Source organism: Tamandua tetradactyla, chromosome X, assembly GCF_023851605.1.
Source record: "Tamandua tetradactyla isolate mTamTet1 chromosome X, mTamTet1.pri, whole genome shotgun sequence".
NCBI lineage: Eukaryota > Metazoa > Chordata > Mammalia > Pilosa > Myrmecophagidae > Tamandua > Tamandua tetradactyla.
In genome coordinates this window covers 119,883,051-119,906,563 of record NC_135353.1, presented here as the reverse complement: position 1 = coordinate 119,906,563, position 23,513 = coordinate 119,883,051, and the positions used below count along the sequence as shown (strand labels likewise).

Here is a 23,513-nt window from a genome sequence, read left to right as displayed (position 1 = left end):
ACAAAAGAACAAATGGCAAAAATGATGGGAAAATTTGAATTGGATCACAGGGAAATGATGGACAGAACAAAGTGCACAAATATAAGAATCATTGATGTCCCAGAAGGAGAAGAGTAAAAGGCTAGGAAGAGTAGTAGAGGATATAATGGGGGAACACTTCCTAACCCTCATAAAAGACATAAATATGCAAATCAAAGAAGGCCAACAAACTCCAAATAGACCAAATCCAAACAGGTCTTCCCCAAGTAAGCATACTAATTAGTATGTTTAGTCTGTCAAATGTTGAAGAGAAGCAGAAAATCCTGAAAGTGGCAAGAGGAAAACAATCTACTATATACAAGGGTAACCACATAAGACTGAGTTCAGACTACTCAACTGGCACTATGGAGGCGAGAAGGCAGTGATATGATATACTTAAGATATTGAAAGAGACAGGCTTCCAGCAAGAATTCTGTACCCAGCCAAATTGTCCTTCAAAACTGAGGGAGACATTAAATTTTTCACAGACAGACAAATGCTGAGAGAATTTGTCAAAAAGAGACCAGCCCTACAAGAAATACTAAAGAGAGTTCTGCCAGCTAAAAAACACAACAGGAGAGGGAGGTCTGGAGGAGGGTACAGAACTGAAGTGTACCAGCAAGGGTAACTTAAAGGATAAAAAGAGAATGAGGGAAAAGAAGATATAGATCTGACAAATAAAATCTGAAGGATAAGATGGTGGATTCAAGAAATGCCTTTACAGTAATAACTTTGAATGTTAGTGGATTAAACATACCAATTAAAAGAAACAGATTGGCAGAATGGATTAAGAAATATGAACCAGCTATATGCTGCTCATAAGAGATTCATCTTAACACAAGGATACAAATAGATTGAAAATGAACAGATGGAAAAAGATGTTCCACGATGCTGTAACCAAAAGAAAGCAGGAATACATATACTAATAGCCGAAAAATAGACTTTAAATATAAAGACATCCTAAGAGACAAAGAAGGACACTATATATTACTAAAAGGGACAACTCACCAAGAAGAAATAAGAATCATAAATGTTTATGCCCTTAATCAAAGAGCTAGAAAGTACATGACAAACATTGGCAAAACTGAAGGAAATGATAGACATTTCAACAACAATAGTAGGAGACTTCAATACACCACTCTTTATAGATAGAATAACCAGACAGAGGATCAACAGGAAATAGAGAACTTAAAGAACTTGATAAATGAATTAGACCTAAGATATACATATATATAAGTTATATGCCAAAACACCAGGATATACATTCTTCTCTAGTGCCCATGGAACATTATCCAGGATTGATCATACGCTGGGTCACAAAACAGGTCTTTATAAATTTAAAAACATTGAAATTATTCAAAACACTTTCTCTGATCACAATGGAATGAAGCTGGAAATCAATAACCACCAAAGAATGAGAACTTTCACAAATATATGGAAATTAAATAACACACTCTTAAACAACCAGTAGATCAACGCAGAAATTACTAGATAAATTGGTAGCTATCTGGAGATAAATAAAAATGAGAAGCAAAAAAAATTTATGAGATGTGGCAAAAGCTTTGCTGAGAGGGAAATTTATTGCCCTAAATGCCTATATTAAAAAAGAAGACACATCAAAAATCAAGGACTTAGCTCCTCATCTGGAGGAACTTGAGAAAGAACAGCAAACTAATCCAAAAGCAAATAGAAGAAGAGAAATAACAAAGTTAAAGCCAAGTTAAATGAATGGGAAACTAAAAGAACAAAAGAAAGAATCAATAAAACCAAAAGTTGGTTCTTTGAGAAAATCAATAAAATCGGTGGACCACTAGCAGGACTGACGAAGACAAAAAGAGAGAGGATGCAAATAAACAAAATCAGGAATGAGAAGGGGGTCGTTACCACAGACCCAGAAGAAATAAAAGAAATCATAAGAGGATACTATGAGCAAATATATGCAACAAACTAGATAACTTACATGAAATGGACAAATTCCTGGAAACACAGGACAAGCTACACTGACTCAAGAGAAAATAGAATAACTCAACAAATCAATCAAGTAAAGAGATTCAATCAGTCATTAAAAATTTTCCTACAAAAAAACCCACCACCAGATGGCTTCACAGGAGAATTTTATCAAACATCCAAACAGAACTGACACCAATCTTGCTCAAACTTTTCCAAAAAATTGAGGAAAAAAGAAAACTACCTAACTCATTTTATGAAGCTAACATCATTTTAGTACCAAAACCTGGTAAAGATGCTATCAGAAAGGAAAACTACAGGCCAATCGCCCTAATGAATATACATGCAAAAATTCTCAACAAAATACTAGCAAATAGAATCCAAGAATAGATTAAAAGAATTATACACCACGACCAAGTGGGGTTTAATCCTAGAAGGCAAGGATGGTTCACAACACAAGAAAATCAGTTAATGTAATACAACACATTAACAAATCGAAAGGGAAAAATCACATGATCATCTTAATTGATGTTGAAAAAACATTTGACAAAATTCAATATCATTTTCTGATAAAAATACTTCAAAGGCTAGGAATCAAAGGTAACTTCCCCAATATGATCAAGGGCATATATGACAAGCCCATAGCCAGCATTTTATGCAATGGTGAGTGACTGAAATCTTTCTCCCTAAGATCACGAATGAGACAAAGATGCCCTATGTCACCAGTATTATTCAACATTGTACTAGAAATTCTAGCTAGAGCAATCAGGCAGGAAAAAGAAATAAAAGGCATCCAAATTAGAAAGTAAGAATTAAAACTTTCATTATTAGCAGATGACATGATATTATACTTGGAAAATCCTAAGAAAAGCTACAACACAGTTACTTGAGCTAATAAAAAAATTCATCAAGGTGGCAGGATAAAAAATAAACAAAAATCAGTAATGTTTCTATACACAAGCAGTGACCTGAGGAGTTAATTAAGGAAAAAAGATTTTATTCAAAAAGGCAACTAAAAGAATCAAGTATCTAGGAATTAAATTAACTATAGATGTAAAAGACTTGGACACAGAAAACTACATAACATTACTAAAAGGAGATCAAAGAAGATCTACATAGGAGGAAAGACACTCCATGCTCATGGATAGGAAGGTTAAATGTAGTTAAGACGTCAATTCTGCCTAAATTGATCAACATATTCAATGCAGTACCAATCAAAACTCCAACAACCTACTTTGAAGATTTGGAAACGCTAATTACCAAATTCATTTGGGGGAAAGAGACCCCCAAATAGCTAAAAGGATCCTAAAAATGAAGAATGAAGTGAGAGGATGAACACTTACTGATTTTAAAACTTATTATAAAACCACAGTAGTCAAAACAGCATGGTACCAGCACAAAGATAGAAATATTGACCAATGGAATCAAATCGAGAGCCAGTTATAGACCACCAAATCTATGGTAAAGTGATCTTAAACCAGGCTCCCAAATCCACTGAACTGGGACAAAATAGTCTTTTCAATAATTGGGCATGGGAGAACTGGTTATCAGTAACCAAAAGAATAAAAGAGGACCCCTATCTTATACCCTATACAAAAATTAACTCTAAGTGGATCAAATACCTAAATATAAGAACCAGTACCATAAAGCTCCTAGAAGAAAATGGAGGGAAGCCTCTTCAAGACCTAGTAATAGAAGGTAGCTTCCTAAACTTTACACCCAAAGCATAAGCAACAAAAGAAAAAAATAGATAAATGGGAGCTCCTCAAAATCAAATGCTTTTGCGCCTCAAAAGATGTTCCCCAAATGATGAAGAGGCCACCAACTCAATGGAAGAAAATATTTAGAAATCACACATTGCATAAAGGTTTGATATCCTGTATACATAAAGAAATTGTATAAATCACCAACAAAAGAACAACCCAATTATAAAATGGGCCAAAGATATGATTAGATATTTTTCTGAAGAACAATTCCAGATGGCTCAAAAGCACATGAAGAGATGGTTATTCCATTAGCTGTAAGGGAAATGCAGATCAAAACTATAATGAGATACCCACCTCACACCTCTAAGAATGACTGCTATTAAACATACAGGAAACTACATATGTTGGAGAGGATGTGGAGAAATTGGCACATGTATGCACTGCTGGTGGGAATGTATGCATAGCTGGTACAGCTGCTATGGAAAACAGTCTGGTGCTTCCTCAGTGTTCCAGTTTGCTAGCGGCTAGAATGCAATATACCAGAAATGGAATGGCTTTTAAAAAGGGGAACTTAATAAGTTGCTAGTTTACAATTCGAAGGGTGTGAAATTGTCTAAATTAAAACAAGTCTATAGAAATGTCCAATCCAAGGCACCCAGGGAAAGATACCTTGGTTAAAAGGCCGATGACATTCAGCATTTTTCTCTCAACTGAAAGGGCACATGGTGAACATGGCACCATCTGCTAGCTTTCTCTCCAGGCCTCTTGTTTCATGAAACTCCCCAGGAGGCATTTTCCTTCTTCATCTCCAAAAGTCACTGAGTGGTGGACTCTCTGCTTTGTGGTTCTGTGGCATTCTGAAGCTTTCAACAAAACACTTCTTCTTTTATAGGACTCCAGTAAAGTAATCAAGACCCACCTGGAATGGGTGGAGACATGTCTCCACCTAATCAAATTTAATACCCACACTTGATTGGGTCACATCTCCATGGAGATAATCTAAGTAAAGTTTCCAACATACAATACTGAATAAGGATTAGAAGGTATGGCTGCCTTTACAAAATGAGATAAGGAATAAAACATGACTTTTCTAGGGTACATAAATCCATTCAAATTAGCACACTTATAAAATAAATATCGAGTTGCCCTATGACCCAACAATGCCACTAGTTGGTGTATACCCAGAAGAGCTGAAAACAGTGACACAAACAGAGATTTGCACACCAGTGTTAATAGCAGAATTATTCACAATTGCGAAAAGATGGAAACAATCCAAATGCCCATCAACAGATGAGTAGATTAAGAAAATGTATATACATACAATGGAATTACATGAGTAAGTAAGATGAAATGATGTCCTGAAGCATGACAAGATGGATGAGCCTTGAGGACATGATGCTGAGTGAAATAAGCCAGACATGAAAGGATAGATTCTGTATGATTCCAATGTTATGACCATGGCAAAGGTAAAATCAGAGGCTTATAATATAGAATATAGTGGGCCTAGAGATACACAGAAGCTAGAGATGAGTTGACGGTTAGCTAATGAGATTGAACTTAAATGTAAGAGACTAGAAGTGAAAGCAGTTCACTTATGAGTCTTTAAGTAATATTACTATAACGAAGGTGAACACGATTGAAAGGGGTTGTATAGATTCATGTGTCCCACCAGTTAACACTACAATATAAGTAAGTTCTTCATGAACTACCGCAAAGGTATGAATCTTTTACAAAGAGTGTATAAGTTCGGAGTGTAGGGAGAAAACTGCTATTGCATACTATAAGCTATGTTTAACAGGAAAATATCAACCGTACTACAGCAACACCAGGGGTAAATAATGGGGGAAAGGACAAGAGTTAAGGGCAGGTATGGGTTTTTTATTTGGTGAGGGTGTGTTTATTGGTTATCTTTGTCTTGGGAACAATGAAATTATCTAAAATGGAGAGTATTGATGAACTGCTGACTTCGGACATTAAACATGATTCCCAATGAATGGAGGTGGCTGAAGGAGGCACTGACTGAGAAGTAGAATGGTGAACAATGGTGTATACATATGATCAAACATCGTGCTGCTACAAAAAGGAGCTAAGTTGTGAGGCATGCAACATTGTGAATGAACCTGTGGGACTTTTGGTGAGGCAAAATAAGTCAGAAACAAAACAGCAAATATTATACGGTCTCATTTAGAAAATACATATAAGAAAACTGGAGCCTAGATTGCAAGCTCTTATAGCAGTCACATTTAGTCCAGAGTAGTAATTGCTATTTCTGGATTTTGAGGGGCTGTTTTATATCTGTATAAACTGGTATTTAGAGATAAGAATAAAAGCAACTGGGTGGGGATTAAGGTAATTCAGAATACAGGGGTAAGGAGGACCTTGCTTGTATTCTAGAACTTCACCTACTCTTTGAGACCAAGGGAAGAAAGTCTTATTATGTCCAGAACTGGGTTTTCTGTAGCACAAAATCTAACTCAACCTGCCTGGATAGATCATTTAAATAATGTAGACACAGGGAGCCCAAGATAAGAATGAGGGCCTTTAATCCTGTATAGCTTAATGTATTGCCTGGATACATCTCAGAGTATATTAAGCAGATATTAAAAAAATATTGGTTAAGTCCCTTAAGAGATGGGAGAAAAAATATGGAACTATTAAATTTTACCACTGGGGAAACCCCAGATGCTGTGTCAAACATCAGGGACACCCAAATCAACAGGCCAAGTCCTTGATCTTGAGGCTTGCTCTTGTGAAACCTATGTATGTAGTAGAGAAGCTTAGCCTACCTATAGGTGTGCCTAAGAGTTACTTCCAGAGGACCTCTTTATTGCTCAGATATGGCCTCACTCTCTCTAAGCCTAACTTTGCAAGTGAAATCGTTTCTCTCCCCACCTACATGGAACATGACATCCAGGGGTGAAAGTCTCCCTGGCGGCATGGGAGATGATTCCCAGAGATGAGCCTGGTCTTGGCACTGTGGGATCAACCCTGACATCCTGACCAAAAGTAGGATTGAGTGAGTGAGAGAGCTCAAACAGAGTTGAGAGTTTACTCTATAAGTCACTCTTATGCAAGCTTCAGTTAGACATTGCTAACTATCATAGTTTGCCAAACTCCAACCAAAACATTCCTGCTAATCCTAAAGCACACATAGGGCTTTACAGAGTATTCTATAAAGGTTCCACGCACTAGGGTAACTTTCCAGAAACCTACAACCTCCAGATGGGTCTCTGGATCAGATAAGTCCTGAAAGAGGGGCCAGTCTCTCCAGAACATCAACTAGTTCCATTCTCTTGTCTCATATTATTGATAGTGTCTTTCAACATGAAAAAGTTAGAATGGGCATAGCCCAGATATCCCTAAAGAGTGGGAGGAAGATCAAAGGTGATCGTGGAGTTATACAGAGAAGGTAGGAATATGATTGCTGAATCATTAAGTTGATATTTCTTTTAGTCTCCAGTATCTTAGAGCCACTAGAAGTAAAAACCTAAAATTGTGGAATTGTAACTCATACCAAACTCTGAAATTTGTTCTACAACTAATTGTCACGATGTGCTTTGAAATTTATTGCCTCAAAAAGGAAATGAAATTATTGCCTCAAAAAGGCAACATATATATATATATATACAAAATGCATGTTTTTTTCACAAAAAAGTCAGTTGTGATAAATGTACAGCTATATGATATTGTGAACCATTGATTGTACACTTTAATTACATGGTATGTGAATATATAATATATATCAATAAAAAATAAGTAACAAAAATGTGTAAATAAGTGGTGAAAGTTTTAAAAGAACAATGAAAGGACATAGTTCCTGCTAGATGCCTATTTCTCTCTAATGGTTGGAAATACCATGCAAATAATTCTTGCATTTGAGTTGCCCAGTTGGCTGAAGATCTTTTTATTTTTCATTTAACAAAGGGTCAAAGAATGTTTATTGATCATTTTGCTTGTTTTCCAAAAAAAACTTTCTACCATGTTTATGGGGGTTAGAGGTGGAGGTGGGGTTGATCCATACTCAAGTTATTTTTAGATCACCTTTAAGTCATTTTTTTGGAAGAAAGCAGCATTTAATGTCCTGAAAGTTTCCAAACAGAATCCAGAAAAGCTCAGTTATTGCCCCCTCATTCCTGACTCTGAGAAAATTTCTTGCTGGAAATCTGGGCACATCATTTGGACTTTCTGTTTGCCCTGAACTTGATAGGAATTGGGCACATGGTGGTACAAGGTAAGGCATCAGAGGGCTTGTCCTACCTTACACTTAGTTGAGTTTCAAGAGCTGGCTGATAATGACTAGCCAGTGTTTGGTGTTGTAAACACAAGGAAACTGACTGTCCTCATATAGAATGCTTAAGACCAGTGTTCTTCTGGAAGTTCCATTTTACTGAATTTTGATTCATATTAGTGTCTTAGGTAAGCCTCAGTTATTTTTGAACAGTGGTCTTTGGTCTCATTTTCTGTAAAATTATGTGCTGCTTCCCCAAGAAATTAAAGAATTTTAGATTTTAGAATTTTTGCTTCTCTATGACCACAATTTTCAAGGTAGAAATTTCACAGATTTATATGATTGTATACATATACTAATCATGCTTCCCTTTTTATTTTCTCTAACTGGATAATTTGAAGATGGAATGCAATTTTATGAGCTATTTCCCCTCTGTTCATATCAAGCAAGGTAAATAAAATCTCACTGAATAATATTTTTTATAGTATTATATTCAGCTCTAGAAGCTATGTTTCTGTGAAATCCATAGTAGTGCATATACTTTGTCATTATGCACAACAATAAGCTCAAATTTTTGCAGTTAGGCCACCCAGCATACATGCACACACGACCATATGCCTTCAAAGACATGAAATCAGAAAGGACTTCATGTAAAATGTTTCTGCAAAAGTGTTATATAACAGGCACATAGCAATAAAATATCAAAAGCACAATCCATAGAAGTAAAAATTGGTAGATTGGACCTCAGTGAAATTTTAACATTTTGCTCCACAGAAGACTCCGTTAAGAGAATGAAAAGACAAATTACTGATTGGGAGAAAATATTTTCAATTCACGTATCCAACAAAGAACGTATATCTAGAATGTTCTAGTTTGCTAGTTGCCGGAATGCAATATACCAGAAACAGAATGGCTTTTAAAAAGGGAATTTAGTTACTGATTGCATATGTAGAATGGAATGATTTCTAAATGTTGTGTTAGTTAATTTTTTTTAATTAATAAAAAAATGTAAAAAAAAAAAAAGGACACTGTCACAAGACAAACACTTCACATAATAGAAGACTTCTTCCTAATGGACTAATTTCAAAAAATTTAGCTTTGTGAATGAGAACATTAATGCTTCTCCTCTTAGTTCTTTTGTTGAGAAAATTTTAAATGGGTGCAAATGTTTCTGGATCTCTATCAATAAACATAGTACCAATTTCAAAAAAAAAAAGGGAATTTAGTAAGTTGCTAGTTTACAGTTCTAACACCGAGAAAATGTCCCAATTAAATAAGTCTACAGAAATGTCCAATCTAAGTCATCCAGGGAAAGATACCTTGGTTCAGGAAGGCCAATGAAGTTCAGGGTTTCTCTCTCAAGTGAGAAGGCACAGGGTAAACACAGTCAGAGTTTCTCTCTCATCTGGAAGGGCACAAGGCGAACACAGGGTCATGTGCCAGCTTCTTCTCCTGGCTTCCTGTTTCATGAAGCTCTCCGGGAGGCATTTTCCTTTTTCATCTCCAAATGTTGCTGGCGATGAACTCTCTGCTTCATGGTGCTGCAGCATTCTCTGCTCTCTCCGAATCTCCTATTCTCCAAAATGTTTCCTCTTTATAGGACTCCAGAGACTTATAAAGACCCACCCCAAAGGGTGGAGACATGTCGTCACCTAATCCAGCTTAACAACCACTCTTGATTAAATCACATCTCTAGGGAGATGATCTTATTACAGTTTCAAACATACAGATATTGGATAAGGCTTATTCTGCCTTTATGAAATGGGATTTTGATTAAAACATGGCTTTTCTAGGAGACATACGTCCTTTCAAACCAGTACATAGAATATATAAAGAACCCTCAAAACTCAACATTTCCAAAACAAATAGTATAATTAGAAAATGGGCAAAAGACATGCACAGGAATTTCCTCAAAGAATATATACAGATGACAAAGCACATGAAAAGATGTTCAACATCACTAGCCTTTAGGGAAAAGCAAACTTAAAACACAATAAGGTATCACTACATGCCCTTCAGAACAGCTAAAATTAAAAATAAATATGGTTTTATTTATTTTATTATTTATTAAAGATAATTTTTAATTAAAATTAAAAATAATCCTGGAGGGGAGTGTGGAGAAATTGGATCACTCATACATTTCTGTTGGAAAAGTAAAATAGTACAACCACAGTAGAAAATAGTTCAGCAGTTTCTTTTAAAACTGGAAATGGACTGACCCAACAACAACAGCAATTGTGCTCCTGGACATAGGTTTCAAAGAAATGAAAACTTATTTTCATGCAGAAATGTGTTCACCAATGTTCAAAATATCTTTACTTATAATAGGCAAAACTGGAAACTGGCATGTCCTTTAATGGGTGAGTGGTTAAACAAACTGTGGTACAGCCATTCCATAGAATACTACTCAGGAATACAGCTTGGGTGAACCTCAAGGAAATTATGCTGAATGTGAAAAGCCAATCTTAAAACGATACATACTGCATGATTCCATTTATGTAACAATTGTGAAATAACATAATTATAGAGATGGAGAACAGATTTGTGACAGCCAGGGGTTAGGGATGTAGGTTGGAGAGGTGGGTGTAGTTATAAAGGGGTAGCATGAGGGAGGCAGTTACCTAAAGCTTCACATATTATAAAATTACATAGAACTACAAACACATACACACACACACACAAATGCATATATAACTGGTGAAATCTATACTATAGTTATGCAAATGTTAATAGAAAAGTAGGTGGGTGAAGAATAGACCTCCCTGTACCTTTGTACCTTCCTGTGAATCTATAAATATTCCCCAAAAAATGTTTTTCTAAATCCTGATAATGACATTTTTGAAAGCTAAATATTTTATTTTATGTATAGGGTATAATAAACTTATTTTGTGTACTAAAAAATTCCTGTTTTGTTATATCTGTGTCTTTGTGCTTTACCTAGAGTAAAATTATAAAGCACAGTCTCTGATGTATAAGGTCCTAATTCTCTGGTGTAGGGATGTGTGCTGGTTTGAATCTGTTATGTACCCCAGAAAAGACTATGTTCTTTTAATCCATTCTTGGGCGGGGACAGACCTATTTTGGGGGAACCTTTTGATTAGGTTGTTTCCAAGGAGGTGACCCACCCAATTCAAGGTAAGTCTTAATCCTTTAAGAGAGCTCACAGAGAGAGAGCTTAGAAGGAAAATGAGCCAAGAGAAGCTAAGAGAGAAAGAAATGCCCAGAGACATTTTGCAGATAGCCAGTGAAACCAGAACCAGGAGAAAAGGGTCAGCAGACGTTGCCATGTACCTTCTCAGGTGACAGAGGAACCCCAGATGCCAGCAGCCTTTCCTCTGAGAAGGTATCTTCCTCTTGATGCCTTAATTTGGACATTTTCATGGTCTTAGAACTGCAAATTTGTAGCTAATAAATCCTCATTGAAAAAGCCAGCCCATTTCTAGTATATTGCATTCTGGCAGCCTTAGACCAAACCGGACATGACAGCTTAAATGGAAGCTTTTACCCTTCTGGACTTGGAGTTTCCCTGGCACATTGTGAGAGACCCTAGGTAACCCCCAATGATCGCTGTCTTCTGGTGTTCACTCCTTAGTGCAATCTCCTCCTCTTGAGTATGGACTTGCTGCTAACCAACAATATAGCAAAGTATAAGTGACTCCCACGCTTGCATGTATATGTGTGTATACATACACATACATACCTACCTACATACATAAATACATACACATATAATTTGGTGTTGCTAACAGACAACCTAGGCCCCCTTCAGATCCCTCACTGGCCTTGAAGAAGTCAGCTGCCATGAAGTAATTGTCCATGTTGAAGAAACCCATGTGGCAAGGAACTATGGATAGTCCCTAGGAACTAAGGGTGACATCCAGTAAGAAACTGAATCCTCTGTCCTGCAATCACAAGGAAATGAATTCTACCAACAAACTAAAGTAGCTTGGAAGTAAATCATTCCCCAGCCAAGCCTCTGATGAACTGCAGCCTTGAAAGATACCTGGATTACAGGATGGTGAGACCCTGAAGCAGAGATCTCAACTAATTCAAGCCTGGACTTTTGACCTATAGAAACTGTGAGATAATAAACAGGTATTGTCTCAAGCCACTAAATTCGTGGTGATTTGTTACACAGCAATAAAAACATAATACCCCATGAATCCCCTACAGGGTTCATGGAGTGAATCACACTGAGTGATTCTACCAATCTGTGTTATGAGGTTTAGCCAGAGTACCAAGATTAATGGACTTAAGTTGCTCCCTGCAAATTTTTACAATTTTCTATGATTCCATTCCCTGTAGAAAGGACAGGACATGCTGTTTCATGAAATCTGAGGCAGGCTTAGAATCTGGACCCATTTAGAATTGATGCCACCACCACAAAGTCCCCCTGACCTAGCTCATCATCCTGAAACAGAGTGAGGTCAAAAACAGCATCTTCACTTCTCTTCCTGACCATGTCCTGAAATGGTTAATTTTTTTCTTGGTAAACATGTCTGAATGTAGTTCAGCTGAATTTTGCATACCATTATTAAACTGCAATAGAAAAGTTTAACAGGGTTGTTTGTTTAAGATTTTGTAATAGTCAACTCTTAGTTGTGGTGTGACTAATCAAAATACATTGCATTTGTCTTTTAGGATATGATTTATGCTCTCACTTAAATATGGTTATATATGCCTAAGTGACTTCATATTCCTTCATAGAATAGATAGCATTACATCTTCAACTCAGGCAAATTGCCCAGCTAAAGAAGAGGAGCTGTCTTGACACTTAAAAAACATGTGTGTTTCATCTTTCTTAGTTCTTAGTGCACTAGGGTGTTTATTATGCATAGAATTGGCCTCGTGACGTTTACCTTGGGGAAAGTAAACGTTCTGATTCAAGAAGTCTTGTTTTGGGCTATAAGTTGCATTAGAATTCAGAACTGAGCAAAAGAATAGAGTGTTACCAATGTACTTTATCATCATCTTTTGTTGAATTGTATCAATGACACCCTGAAATAATTTGAACCCAGAAAATAAGCATCATTTTTATCATTTTAATTTATTTATATCAATATAAGTAAGCTAATATATATATCTACACATATACACACACACATCCTAAAAAGTATATATGGAAATAATACAAAATGAACAGAAATAGATGCTACTGAGGAAATATGACAATTTACTGTACTTTGAACTTAGGGAAAGAAAAGTACTAATTGTATCTATTGAAGCAATGGAGTTATAAATATAAAACCTACTTTCTCGTTATCTTTGCTGGAATATTGAAAGGACAAATCAGGCAGATTGTATAAAATATTGTAAGCTTCAAGGATAATATGTGCTTGATATTTTTTTCATGTACATAAAGGTTTTACACACTGAATTCTGCCTTCCTGAAATATCTTCACTGACAGCTTTTCCTACAAACCACTGCTTCTCTCTGATTCTCTTATCCATTCACTCTCCTCTCTCCAGAACCATCCAACTATTCATGCACTCATTCTAGTTTCAAGTCATCAATCAGTATGTACTCTTACCTTGGGATATGGTATTTGGATGACATGCATATATATGACTCAATTAGGAAATAAAGATAGACCAAAGGACATCCCAGGACACCTCTGAGTCGTTCAATGAGTAAATGGTGTGTCTCTGTAATTTACACATTCATGGGGCATAAAGAATGCCCTTTCACACTTAAGGTTCCTGAGGTTTTGAGTTTATATTTCCCTTGTTATTTTAGATTATGTAACTTGCTGTTCCTGGCTAAAAATAGCTCAGTGAATCATGAGCCTGGAAAAGAGTTTCACCATGTCTCCAGGTGAGAAAGGCCCGGAGAAATTAAAAAGCCATCACTTGGATACCAAGGTGGAAGTTCTGTCCATCAGGAAAACCACAGGGAATGTAAATAGATGATGAGTTACCTTTTATAGCTCATTTCTCTGTAATTACTAGACAGAGTTCATTTGGTTGGGCTCTACCTATTCTATACTCACTTCTTTGCCTGAAAGAAGTGTTTTTGGTTTTATACTGGTTTCATGCTGCTAAAGCCAATCTTCAGTTGCTCCTAGAAAATTAAGAGTTAGGTAGGATGAGCATTTCTTACTTCTGCATCAAGGGTAAAAGGAGGAAGGGAAACTTTTAAGAAAGATAAGAATAGCCATTTGTCATGGATAATTTAAGTATACAGTTCTCTCATATACCCATGGGTAAAGAATTGGATTTGTTGACTGTGAAGTCCACTTGAACTCTCTTAAGCTCTTGAAAGGTACAAAGATAAACTGAGATGAATTTGCCAGTGTTAATCGCATACTTAGACTTCCCTTGAGGATTCAAAGCACCTGAATGGCAAAAGGGAGTAAGAAAAGATTGGAACTTCTGCTTTAGGATAAATGCATGATAGAAGCTGCTATCTAGATAGTTGTAGACTTCTGGCTTATGTCCAATAAAGTCATGGATTTTGTTAATAGTGTAATAAACTCCTGCTCTTAATTGTTTATTATGTGGAAAAATGGCCTTGTGATAGTTACCTTTATATCATTTAACTAGTTCTGAGTTTGCAAAGTTAACCCTCTTAAAACTAGTTATTTCTTCCCAGTAATTCACTTGGAATTTGAATATGCTATCAGTAGAATAAATTGCCACCAGGTAAATTGTGGTGTCTTAGTTGTGGGAGATTGTAGCTCTTGAATACAAGAGCTATATGCAAGTTTTGATCTTATATATATGGTCCTCGTTAGCTTTCCAGTGAAACCTACTCTGTTCCTCAATGTGCTTGTATGGACAAATACACAGAAATCAAAAGCACGTTAACCTCTGGGAGAACCTGTGCTATTAGTATGTAAACTATGCTCCCAAATTTGGGGCAAAACACTGATTTCAAATTGATCCCCCAAACACTGTTTTGCAACCCCATATACTCACACTCGACAAGCCTTGTGTTCTAATGTAGGAGTCAAAATGTATGGTCACCATATCCACAGAAAGAAGGAAGAAATATGTGTTGCATTCCTACTTTGTACTAGGTGATTTCATTAATTATTTCAATCATTATTGAGACTTGAATGTCATTATATGTGTTTCTGAAATTAAAATGCTGAGGTCCATAGTTAAATGACTTGCCCAAGGACCTCATCACTTAATGAGTGATGGAGCTGGGTTTCCAAGTCAGGTGTATCTGACTCCAAAAATCTACACTCTTTTTCACTGTACTAAACTTTTTGCCTAAGTACGTGTGCTTGGATCTATACGAATTTTCTTGTGTTTCCTACAATAGCAATTGGAGCCAATATGCGGGAAATGGATCCCTGAACATTTGAGCTCACCCTTTACTCATTATCCTCCCCAGGTGTGATTTTTTTCCTTCCCAAACTCATTTCTCTCCTCTTTTTCTATCCCATTCCTAGTGCTTCCATCGTGCAGGCTCTAGTGCCCCAGTACTTTTCCCTAGATCCCAATTGGCTGGCTTGAAATCTGGCTACTTGATCATCTGTGAGGTCCCCAAAGAGTTCAGATTTGAACTGGTCCTTTTTGTATTCAGCCCAATCTTCTAAAGGATATATGGGGGAGGGAAGTGCTTTCTAAACAAATTGCTCTGTTCATTCTCCTGAGAATGCCCCTCACAGGATTTGACTAAAAAATATAATGCCAGACTCCTACACAGAAACACTACTTCACGCTGGAAGGAAGAGAAACACATACATCAACAGGGACAAATCCATAATAATTGTGCATAATAATACAGAGAATCACGAATGTACTCAATAATGCATGGAGGGGGTGAAGTAGGAGGTGGTGAACTTCAGAATAGATTCTCTTCTTAAGATCTATAAAGTATGCATAGCTACCAAGGGCTCACAATGAGCACTGAGTGACCAGCATCCCTTAATAGTGGTGACTCAGAATATCAGGCGCTTACTATGAGTCACAGTCAAAGGTGCCTCAAGAGTGAACAGAGAGCTCCTTTTCACAGATCTAAGAGCTTCTTCTACTTCCTGACTTGAAACTCCCCCTGTAGGATTCTCTAGGAATAATGGTCTTTGCTGCCCCAGAGGGACTGGAGGGACCAGTGGGAAGGTGGAAAGAGTTAGGGCGGTGCCTCTGTTATTAACCCTGTGAAATAATTTCCAGGATATTAGAATGAACTAGTGGTATCTTTACATACAGCTAGTCTTTGGGCCTTTTCTCCTAGGGAGAGGGCAGGTTAAGGTGCAGGTCATTGTTGCCACCTCACAGCCTCAACAGCCTGCCCATACCGGCTTAGTTTCTCACAAAGAACGTCAACTTTCTTGAAAATGCCGCTACACTGCTGCTGGGCATGAAGTCCAAGCTCTGGAGTGTAAGTAACATGCGAAACCACATGGTAACGCAAAAAATAAGAACCACATGACCCCTTAGGGTGGCAGACCAGGGAGTGTTCAGAAAGAATATAGGGGAAGTAACAGCATCTGAGACTACTTTTGCTTGGAACTTCCTCTCTTCCCACACTTTCCCCTTTCATCCGCTTCAAGCAAAAGCTGGGAAAAGCCTGCTTCAAAGTGATGAAATACTCAGATGCCCCACCACAAAGGAAGTATATGCTCTGTGGAAACCTTAACTAAAACAGCTAAGACAGAATTCAACAATGGTGATAGTAGAAGCAACTTAGGAGAGCAAAAGCAAACTACTTAGATTGCTTTTCCTCCCTCTACCCAGAGTTAAAGAAAAGAAGCTTCATGCCAGAGAACAAAAATTCTATGCTTCCTATGAGCAAAGAATAAAATGGGTCATGCATATACCCTAGTTACCAGGCTCCCCAGAGAGAAAAGCCAAAATAAAGCATTCACTCTGGCCTCAAGGACTGAACCAGCTCACAACCCCCAAGTGCTACCAGTTATGCTATTGGAAGGATGCCTGCCCTTGCCCAGAGACACACAACATAGGATGATTCAATGACTCTCACATCTGAATTGACCCTTTTATGCCTGGCTTCTTCAACTACATTGTAACTCTTCTCATAAGATTCCCCCTGGCAACCAAAAGTCCCTAGGGTTGACTTTATCCTAGAAAAAATTACTAGGTGTGTGTAGTGCTTTTTCTTTTCATCTCTAAATCATGAAAAAATGTATACATCAGCCTTCTGTGATATCACTTGAAAAACAAGGCACATGTTGTCCTCTCACGGTATAGGTGAGAGCGATGACTAGTGATGTATAAGCATAACTGGAAATAATTAGTGGTGGGGAGGCAATCTATTCTATATGCTACACACAAACCCTATCCTTGAGGCCAAACTTGTCCACTCTTCAAGACAGGTAGGTTTTCGCATGTTTGCATGTAAGATTCAGGTTGAGCTCAATATATAAAGATACCTTCTTTCTGAGAATTCCTGACTAGAATCAGCACTCTGATAGCTTGGCCAAACCAAGCTATGTTTCAGCATGCCTTGGAAGCTTATTTCTATTCTCTGAGCTTCTGAAGACCTCACCTCAATTGGTCATATGCCAACTGTTGGATTTCCAGCTGCCATTTATGATATAAACACATATCTATATGTTTACAGCTCTAAGTCAGATGAGTGGAGATGTAGTGGGAACTCGGGTGTTGCTACCCTGACTTTTTGATACGGCCAGCCTTGTTCTATTGGTTGGCTTTAAAGTGGCAGATTTCCACTGTATGTCAGCCATGGACAGGGTGTGATCCTTTTTCAGGATGACACATAAGCTGGTTTTGCTGTACACGTCCCAGAAATTCAGTGCTGCCTCTGCACAGCCATTTATAATATTTGCCTGTCTTCTGAGGTGTGTGCTTGACAAACACAATCACTTAACGACAGTAACATCTAAATGACTATCCCTGGAATTCATATGCTATTTTTAAATTACTGGGTCTAAGAATTTATTAGTGAACAAAACAGATGCTCTGGTATGAGCCTCATCCATGAAATCCCAAGGCTACGTTGCATTATGAATTAAATATCTATCTGTCTTAATTTCTCCTAGTTATAGAAAGTTGGTCATATAAAATATCATCCACTGTGAGGAGCCTTAAGATCTTGGCAGCATTGACAGACTTGCTCTTAGAGCCCAGGTCTCTTATAAGCAGCCAATGTTGTAATATCAGTACATAAAAAGAATAGCTTCATTTCCTCTACTTCTTCTCACACTGTTTTGTTTGACTAAAATTCCCTTCTCATCCCTTCTCCCAGTACCACCCCATAAGAAAAATTCAGTAATGTCCTTTTCCTCATTTCTGATACCCAAGCCTACCCATAGTGCTAAACCAAATCAATTCATGTCTCTTTTGAACTCAGAGCTTCTCTTGTGGCTGTTATCATTTTTTATTTAGGATTAAAGTTATTTGTATACTTGGTCTTATTTCTGTTATTTGACCATAGTTTCCTTCAGGTAAATTTCAGTTATGGGCACAGTGCCTGACAGAGTAAGTGTTCAATAAATGATTTTTAGATGAATGAATAATTTTGTCTCTTCTTAAAGCAAGCAGACCACCAAAATCTCTCGCTTGGATTTCTACAACAGCCTAAGTAGTCCCCCTGCTTCCCATCTTACTCTCCTCCAATCTATCCTTCTTACTGTGACAATATATATCTTCTTAAAAACATCACTTTTATAATGTTCATTTCCTACTCAAGAACCTTAATTAATGTTCTGCTGTGACAGAATAAAGTCCGAACCCCTCTACCTTGCCCTCAAAGCTCTTTGATTATCAATCAAATAGAATTCTTGCCTCCAAGTCTTTGTGTATGTTGCTCTCTTGTAGTAGAATGCTTTCTCCTTGCCACAGATCTAAATTCAATTGATCTCACCTAATCAGGAGGCCTTACTTAACTCCTCCAACCTTCACTGATCTTCTTTCAAAATTCTCCAGCATTACTCTGTACTACACATGTTGTAACCAAATCACATCTAGCCTTGGATTGTTATGCACCTGTCTCTGGTGTGCACATTTTGTCTTCTAAGTGAGATTGCAGACTTCACATTTAGGTTTGTGCTCCCCACACCAACTAGCAAAAGGCTGGACACCTACCAGGCTCTCAGTTCATTAAACTTTCAAAAGTTTATTAATTTATATTCTGATTATTTTGTCTGGTTGTCCCTGTGTTTCCTCTACTATCCACAGTCATTTTAAAGGGCTTATTATGCAGTTAATACCTAAAAGACAAGGTTCACCTGGAAAGAATTGTTTTTTTTTTTTAAGAAAGTTCCCACCGCCCCTCAACATTTTCAAAGCAAATCTTATAATACCCTGAGAACAGCGTAGTTTGCTGTCTTTGGAGATATTTTAACCTCATTATGTGTAAAAATTCTGTATTATGTTTTATTAGTTCAACAGTTATTGAGTGCATACTATGTGCAAAGAACGTTGAAATAGAATCTTTGATGCAGAGACAATATATTCTTATTATTGTAACACAAGAGAAGTGTTCTTGTGCTCTTCCTATTAATAACTGGGTAACTATTAACTGCCTCATTGGTTTCCCTAAATGCTTATTCTTAGGTTTACATATAAGGACAAGGGTAATAAGAGAAAAGCCTCTTGCTTTCTATTTGAAGACAACATTAACAATATTTCCTCTCTTTTCAAGACTTTTCAGAGGATTTTCATCAGCAAAGAGAAAAACAAAGGAAAAGGTAGAAAAGTTATTGCAAAAAATTACCCAAGATCAATCCCTTAAAAATTTGCATTGTCCTCTTTCCCCCTTCTCTTCCAATACTTCAACTTCTAATTCAGTATTTTTCCTCTGCCTATTTCTCCAAAAATATTATTTGCCCTTCCAGTTACAGACTGCATTAATTTTGTTTCATCACTTTTAAAGCAGCAGGGCATACAGACATTTTCTACTCTGCATACAACTTCCATGATTCCGCACTGCATATGGAATAGAACACAAATTCCTTCACTTGACTTTCAAGGCCCTGTGCAATTTAGCATCTATCTAACTTTTCTAGCCTTACTTCCTTATGCACCAACTATTCCAGCCATGTCAGTCTTTGTGGGATTTTCAAAGCATTGGCTTCTTTCTACCACTCCTATTTTATGTTTAAGATATTCACTTTGTTTCATGTGTCCCTTTTTCTATGTTTGCTTATCAAAACCCTACCTAATCTTCAGACACAGTTCAGATCTCACTTCCTTCAAGCAGCTTTCCAAGACTGAAGGGCTTCCTATCTCCTCTTAGCATAGCTCTTTATAACTAGTAAGCCCTTAGTAGAAGTTTCATTGAATTGAGCTTGCACACCAGTATGCAAAGTTTAGGGAACTCATTGCCTGTGAGAATGAGACAGCCTAAAAAGTAGGTAAAATAAGACAGCTTGGTAAGAGGCTGGCACCAGAGCCTTCTCCTTTCATATGTCAATGTCCAGCTAAATCACTATTGTTAGCCTGTGCGTGTGTGCATGCCTACCTACCAGACCGGTCAGTTTTTGGAGTATATATACTTGGATATTTGTCAGGAATGAATGTATTAGTGTATACCTGTGAGTGTGCACTTTCCTATGCCTGAAACCCCTTAAATTCCTGTCTCAGATCCTTATTCTAGGTTTCTGTTTCAAAATGAAACTCAGATGAAATGTGATATGAAAGAAAATACATAGTTTTGGAAATCATTTCTGAGCATAGGCCTTACAGTCTTTTAGGAGTTGCTAAAGAAGCCACTGTATGTAAAGAAAGGTGTTAGTAGCTAGGTCATCAGTAGCTCATAAGACACCTTTGGGCACATTAGAAAAGGGTACTCTTTCCTAAAGATATTATTCTTCCATTTGTCAGAAAATTGTAGTAATATGTTGATTTGGTTAGAACAAGGAACTAGAATGCCGTCTGCCAGAAAATTGTTAGAATAAAATCCATACATCTATGGTGTGAAAGGTGTGCCCTTTGATATGATACCCTCATGCAGTGTAAAATTCACACAGCTTTATATGACAATCCTGCACAGTAGTAATTGTAGAAAATGTAGAGGTTTTCTATCTCATTTCAGAGAGAAGTTGTTCCTTTTGATAAGAAAATTAGATGGTTGTTAGGGTTTCCTGCTTTCTGGGTAGACTTCATATTCTCTTTTCTGACCAGAACATTTTGAAGTTCAGGGAATTAAACTGATCAGGGGCAAGTCGAGGCCTCGCCTATAATTAGTAGAAAGCTATTTTGGATCAAACTTGGACTGCCAAGTGGAGAGTAAAGCTTAGTTGTCGTTTCTTAGTCTTTACAAAAATGGGAGAGCCTCGGAAATGGTCATTTTGACACTTAGCTCCAAATTCAAGTGTCAGCTACTGGAGAAATTTGACACTAAGGTAATGAGTCAGGAGCTTTTCAATTAAAGTGAAAAGAGTACCAAAAATAGATTAAATCCTGGTAACAATTAAGATTAGTGAGAAGGATACCAAATGGTACCTAGTCATTTGTTTAAACTTGTTCTCTTTGTATTTTATTTATATATAATATCTTTTAGGGTTACTATGCTTGAGTATTTTAATAAATTTGCAGTTTGATTTTTTTTAGCTAATGGTCTAGATAACTCATTATCCTCATTTTTATCAAAATTAACTGTATTTATTACTGAAGCCTAGTAGTTCAAGATCACATGATCAATCCAGGGCTGCTACTAGCTGTAAGGTGACTGGGTGATCTAAAAAAAACTACAACTCTCTGGGAGGATATGAAACAGCTTTTCTTACTGTAACCTACTGGCAATGTAGTTCAATTTCGAATCCTTTTTTGAGGGGTGAGTATATAAAAAATTACCCACATACCTATGCGTAGAAAGTAAAGACACCAAATGCCGTGACATGCAAATAATTGATATTAAAATAAGCTAGCATTTGCATATTTCTTATTTTTAAAATATGCTCTTAAAATCTAATTTCTCATTCAGCCTTTATGATATCCTTATAAGTTAGTGCAACCACCATTTATTGAGACAGGCACTATGCTAGGTGCTGAAGGCCTTGTCTTTATGAAACGATCAGGCATATGCAAGTTGATACTCTCCATGTAAATAAGTGAGAAGCACTTACCCAAAAGAAGGGCACCTACCTCAGGTGGGATACCAGTGAAGGCCTGCTGCAGAGACTCCTGAACGCTGAGTCACTGGCACATTATTGACTTCATATAAGAGATGCAAAAGGTAAACCATAGAAAGATTAAGCAAATCACCCCATATTACATAGCTATGCAATTTGAAACTATGACTAGAACCAAAGTGAAGTGACTTCTGATGTAGGAAAGAGTCTACACTATTGTCACCCCTGGTTATGAGGTACTAGGGAGTACGGTTTATTTGAGAAAGTTTCATACTGGTGTGCCTCACAGACACACACATTAAAATATTAGAAAAATTCAGGACTACCAAAATATAACAAGCCTGCAGTCTTCTGGGGCAGCTAATTCACTCCTATCCCACAATCCTGGCAACTTTTATTCCTTTATTTTGTGGTTGCTGCTGAGGACAGAGAGCCCCAGCAACTAGTAGGTGAGTTCATTAAACAAATATGCACCGCATACCTATTATGGCCTAGGAAATGCTTTGTGAAATAATTAGATGTTCCTATGGTTTTCCTTTTTAAGTTCCAAATGCATTGGTGATGATGTGTAATAGCTTTTGATGAAGTGTGCAGTGTGCTGTTATTTTCGGTTTGCTAAAGCTGCTGGAATGCAATATACCAGAAATGGGTTGGCTTTTTCAAAGGGGATTAATGACATTACAAATTTACAGTCCTAAGGCCATAAAAATGTCCAAACTAAGGCATCAACAGGAGGATACCTTCACTGAATAAAGGCTGATGGTGTCCAGGGTTCCTCTGTCACATGAGAAGGCACATGGTGAGCTCTGCTGGCCCTTCTCTCCTGGGTTGGTTTCAAAATGGCTCTCTCAGCTCCTTTGGGTCCTTCTGGCTTCTCCTGGGGTATTTTCTTCCTCAGCTCTCTCTCTATATAAGATCTGTTCTAGTTTGCTAGCTGTGGGAATGCCACACACCATAGACGGATTGACTTTTAATGAAAGGGGATTTATTTTGTTAGTTCTTCATAGGAAAGGCAGCTAACTTTCAACTGAGGTTCTTTCTTATGTGAGAAGGCACAGGACGATCTCTGCTGGCCTTCTCTCCAGGCTTTTGGGTTCCAACAACTTTCCCCGGGTTGATTTCTTTCTGCATTTCCACAGGCATGGGCTGAGCTGCGAGCTCTCAGGTGAGGTTTGCTGAGCTGATTGGTCTGTGCTATGTTGAGCTCTCTCATTTAAGCACCAGCCAATTAAATCAAACATCATTCATTGCAGCAGGCACACCTCCTAACCCACTGCGGATGTAACAAGCAACAGATGATGTTCATGTACCATTGGCTCCTGTCCACAGCAACAGAACTAGGTACCTTCACCTGGCCAAGTTGACAACTGAATCTAACTACCATAAGCTCTCTTAAAGGACTCCAGTAAAGGATGAAGACCCACCTTGAACAGGTGGGGTCCCATCTCCATGGAAACAACCTAATCAAAAGGTTCCAACTGACAGTAAGTCTGCCCCCACAAGATTGGATTAAAACCACATGGCCTTTCTGGGGTACATAACCATTTCAATCAAACACATCTGTTGTTTACTGTGTCTAGGAAGCCCTAACATGACGACTGATCA

The 23,513-nt window shown here is 37.5% G+C and overlaps 1 protein-coding gene across 1 annotated transcript in view; it reads right to left on the bottom strand.

The window, feature by feature from the left end:
- DGKK (diacylglycerol kinase kappa) overlaps positions 1–23,513 on the bottom strand; it is a 185,903-nt gene that overhangs the window by 146,694 nt on the left and 15,696 nt on the right. The window contains exon 3 of the mRNA XM_077147019.1: positions 16,127–16,224. Coding sequence (XP_077003134.1) covers positions 16,127–16,224 — 98 coding nt within the window. The remainder of the gene's footprint in view (positions 1–16,126; positions 16,225–23,513) is intronic.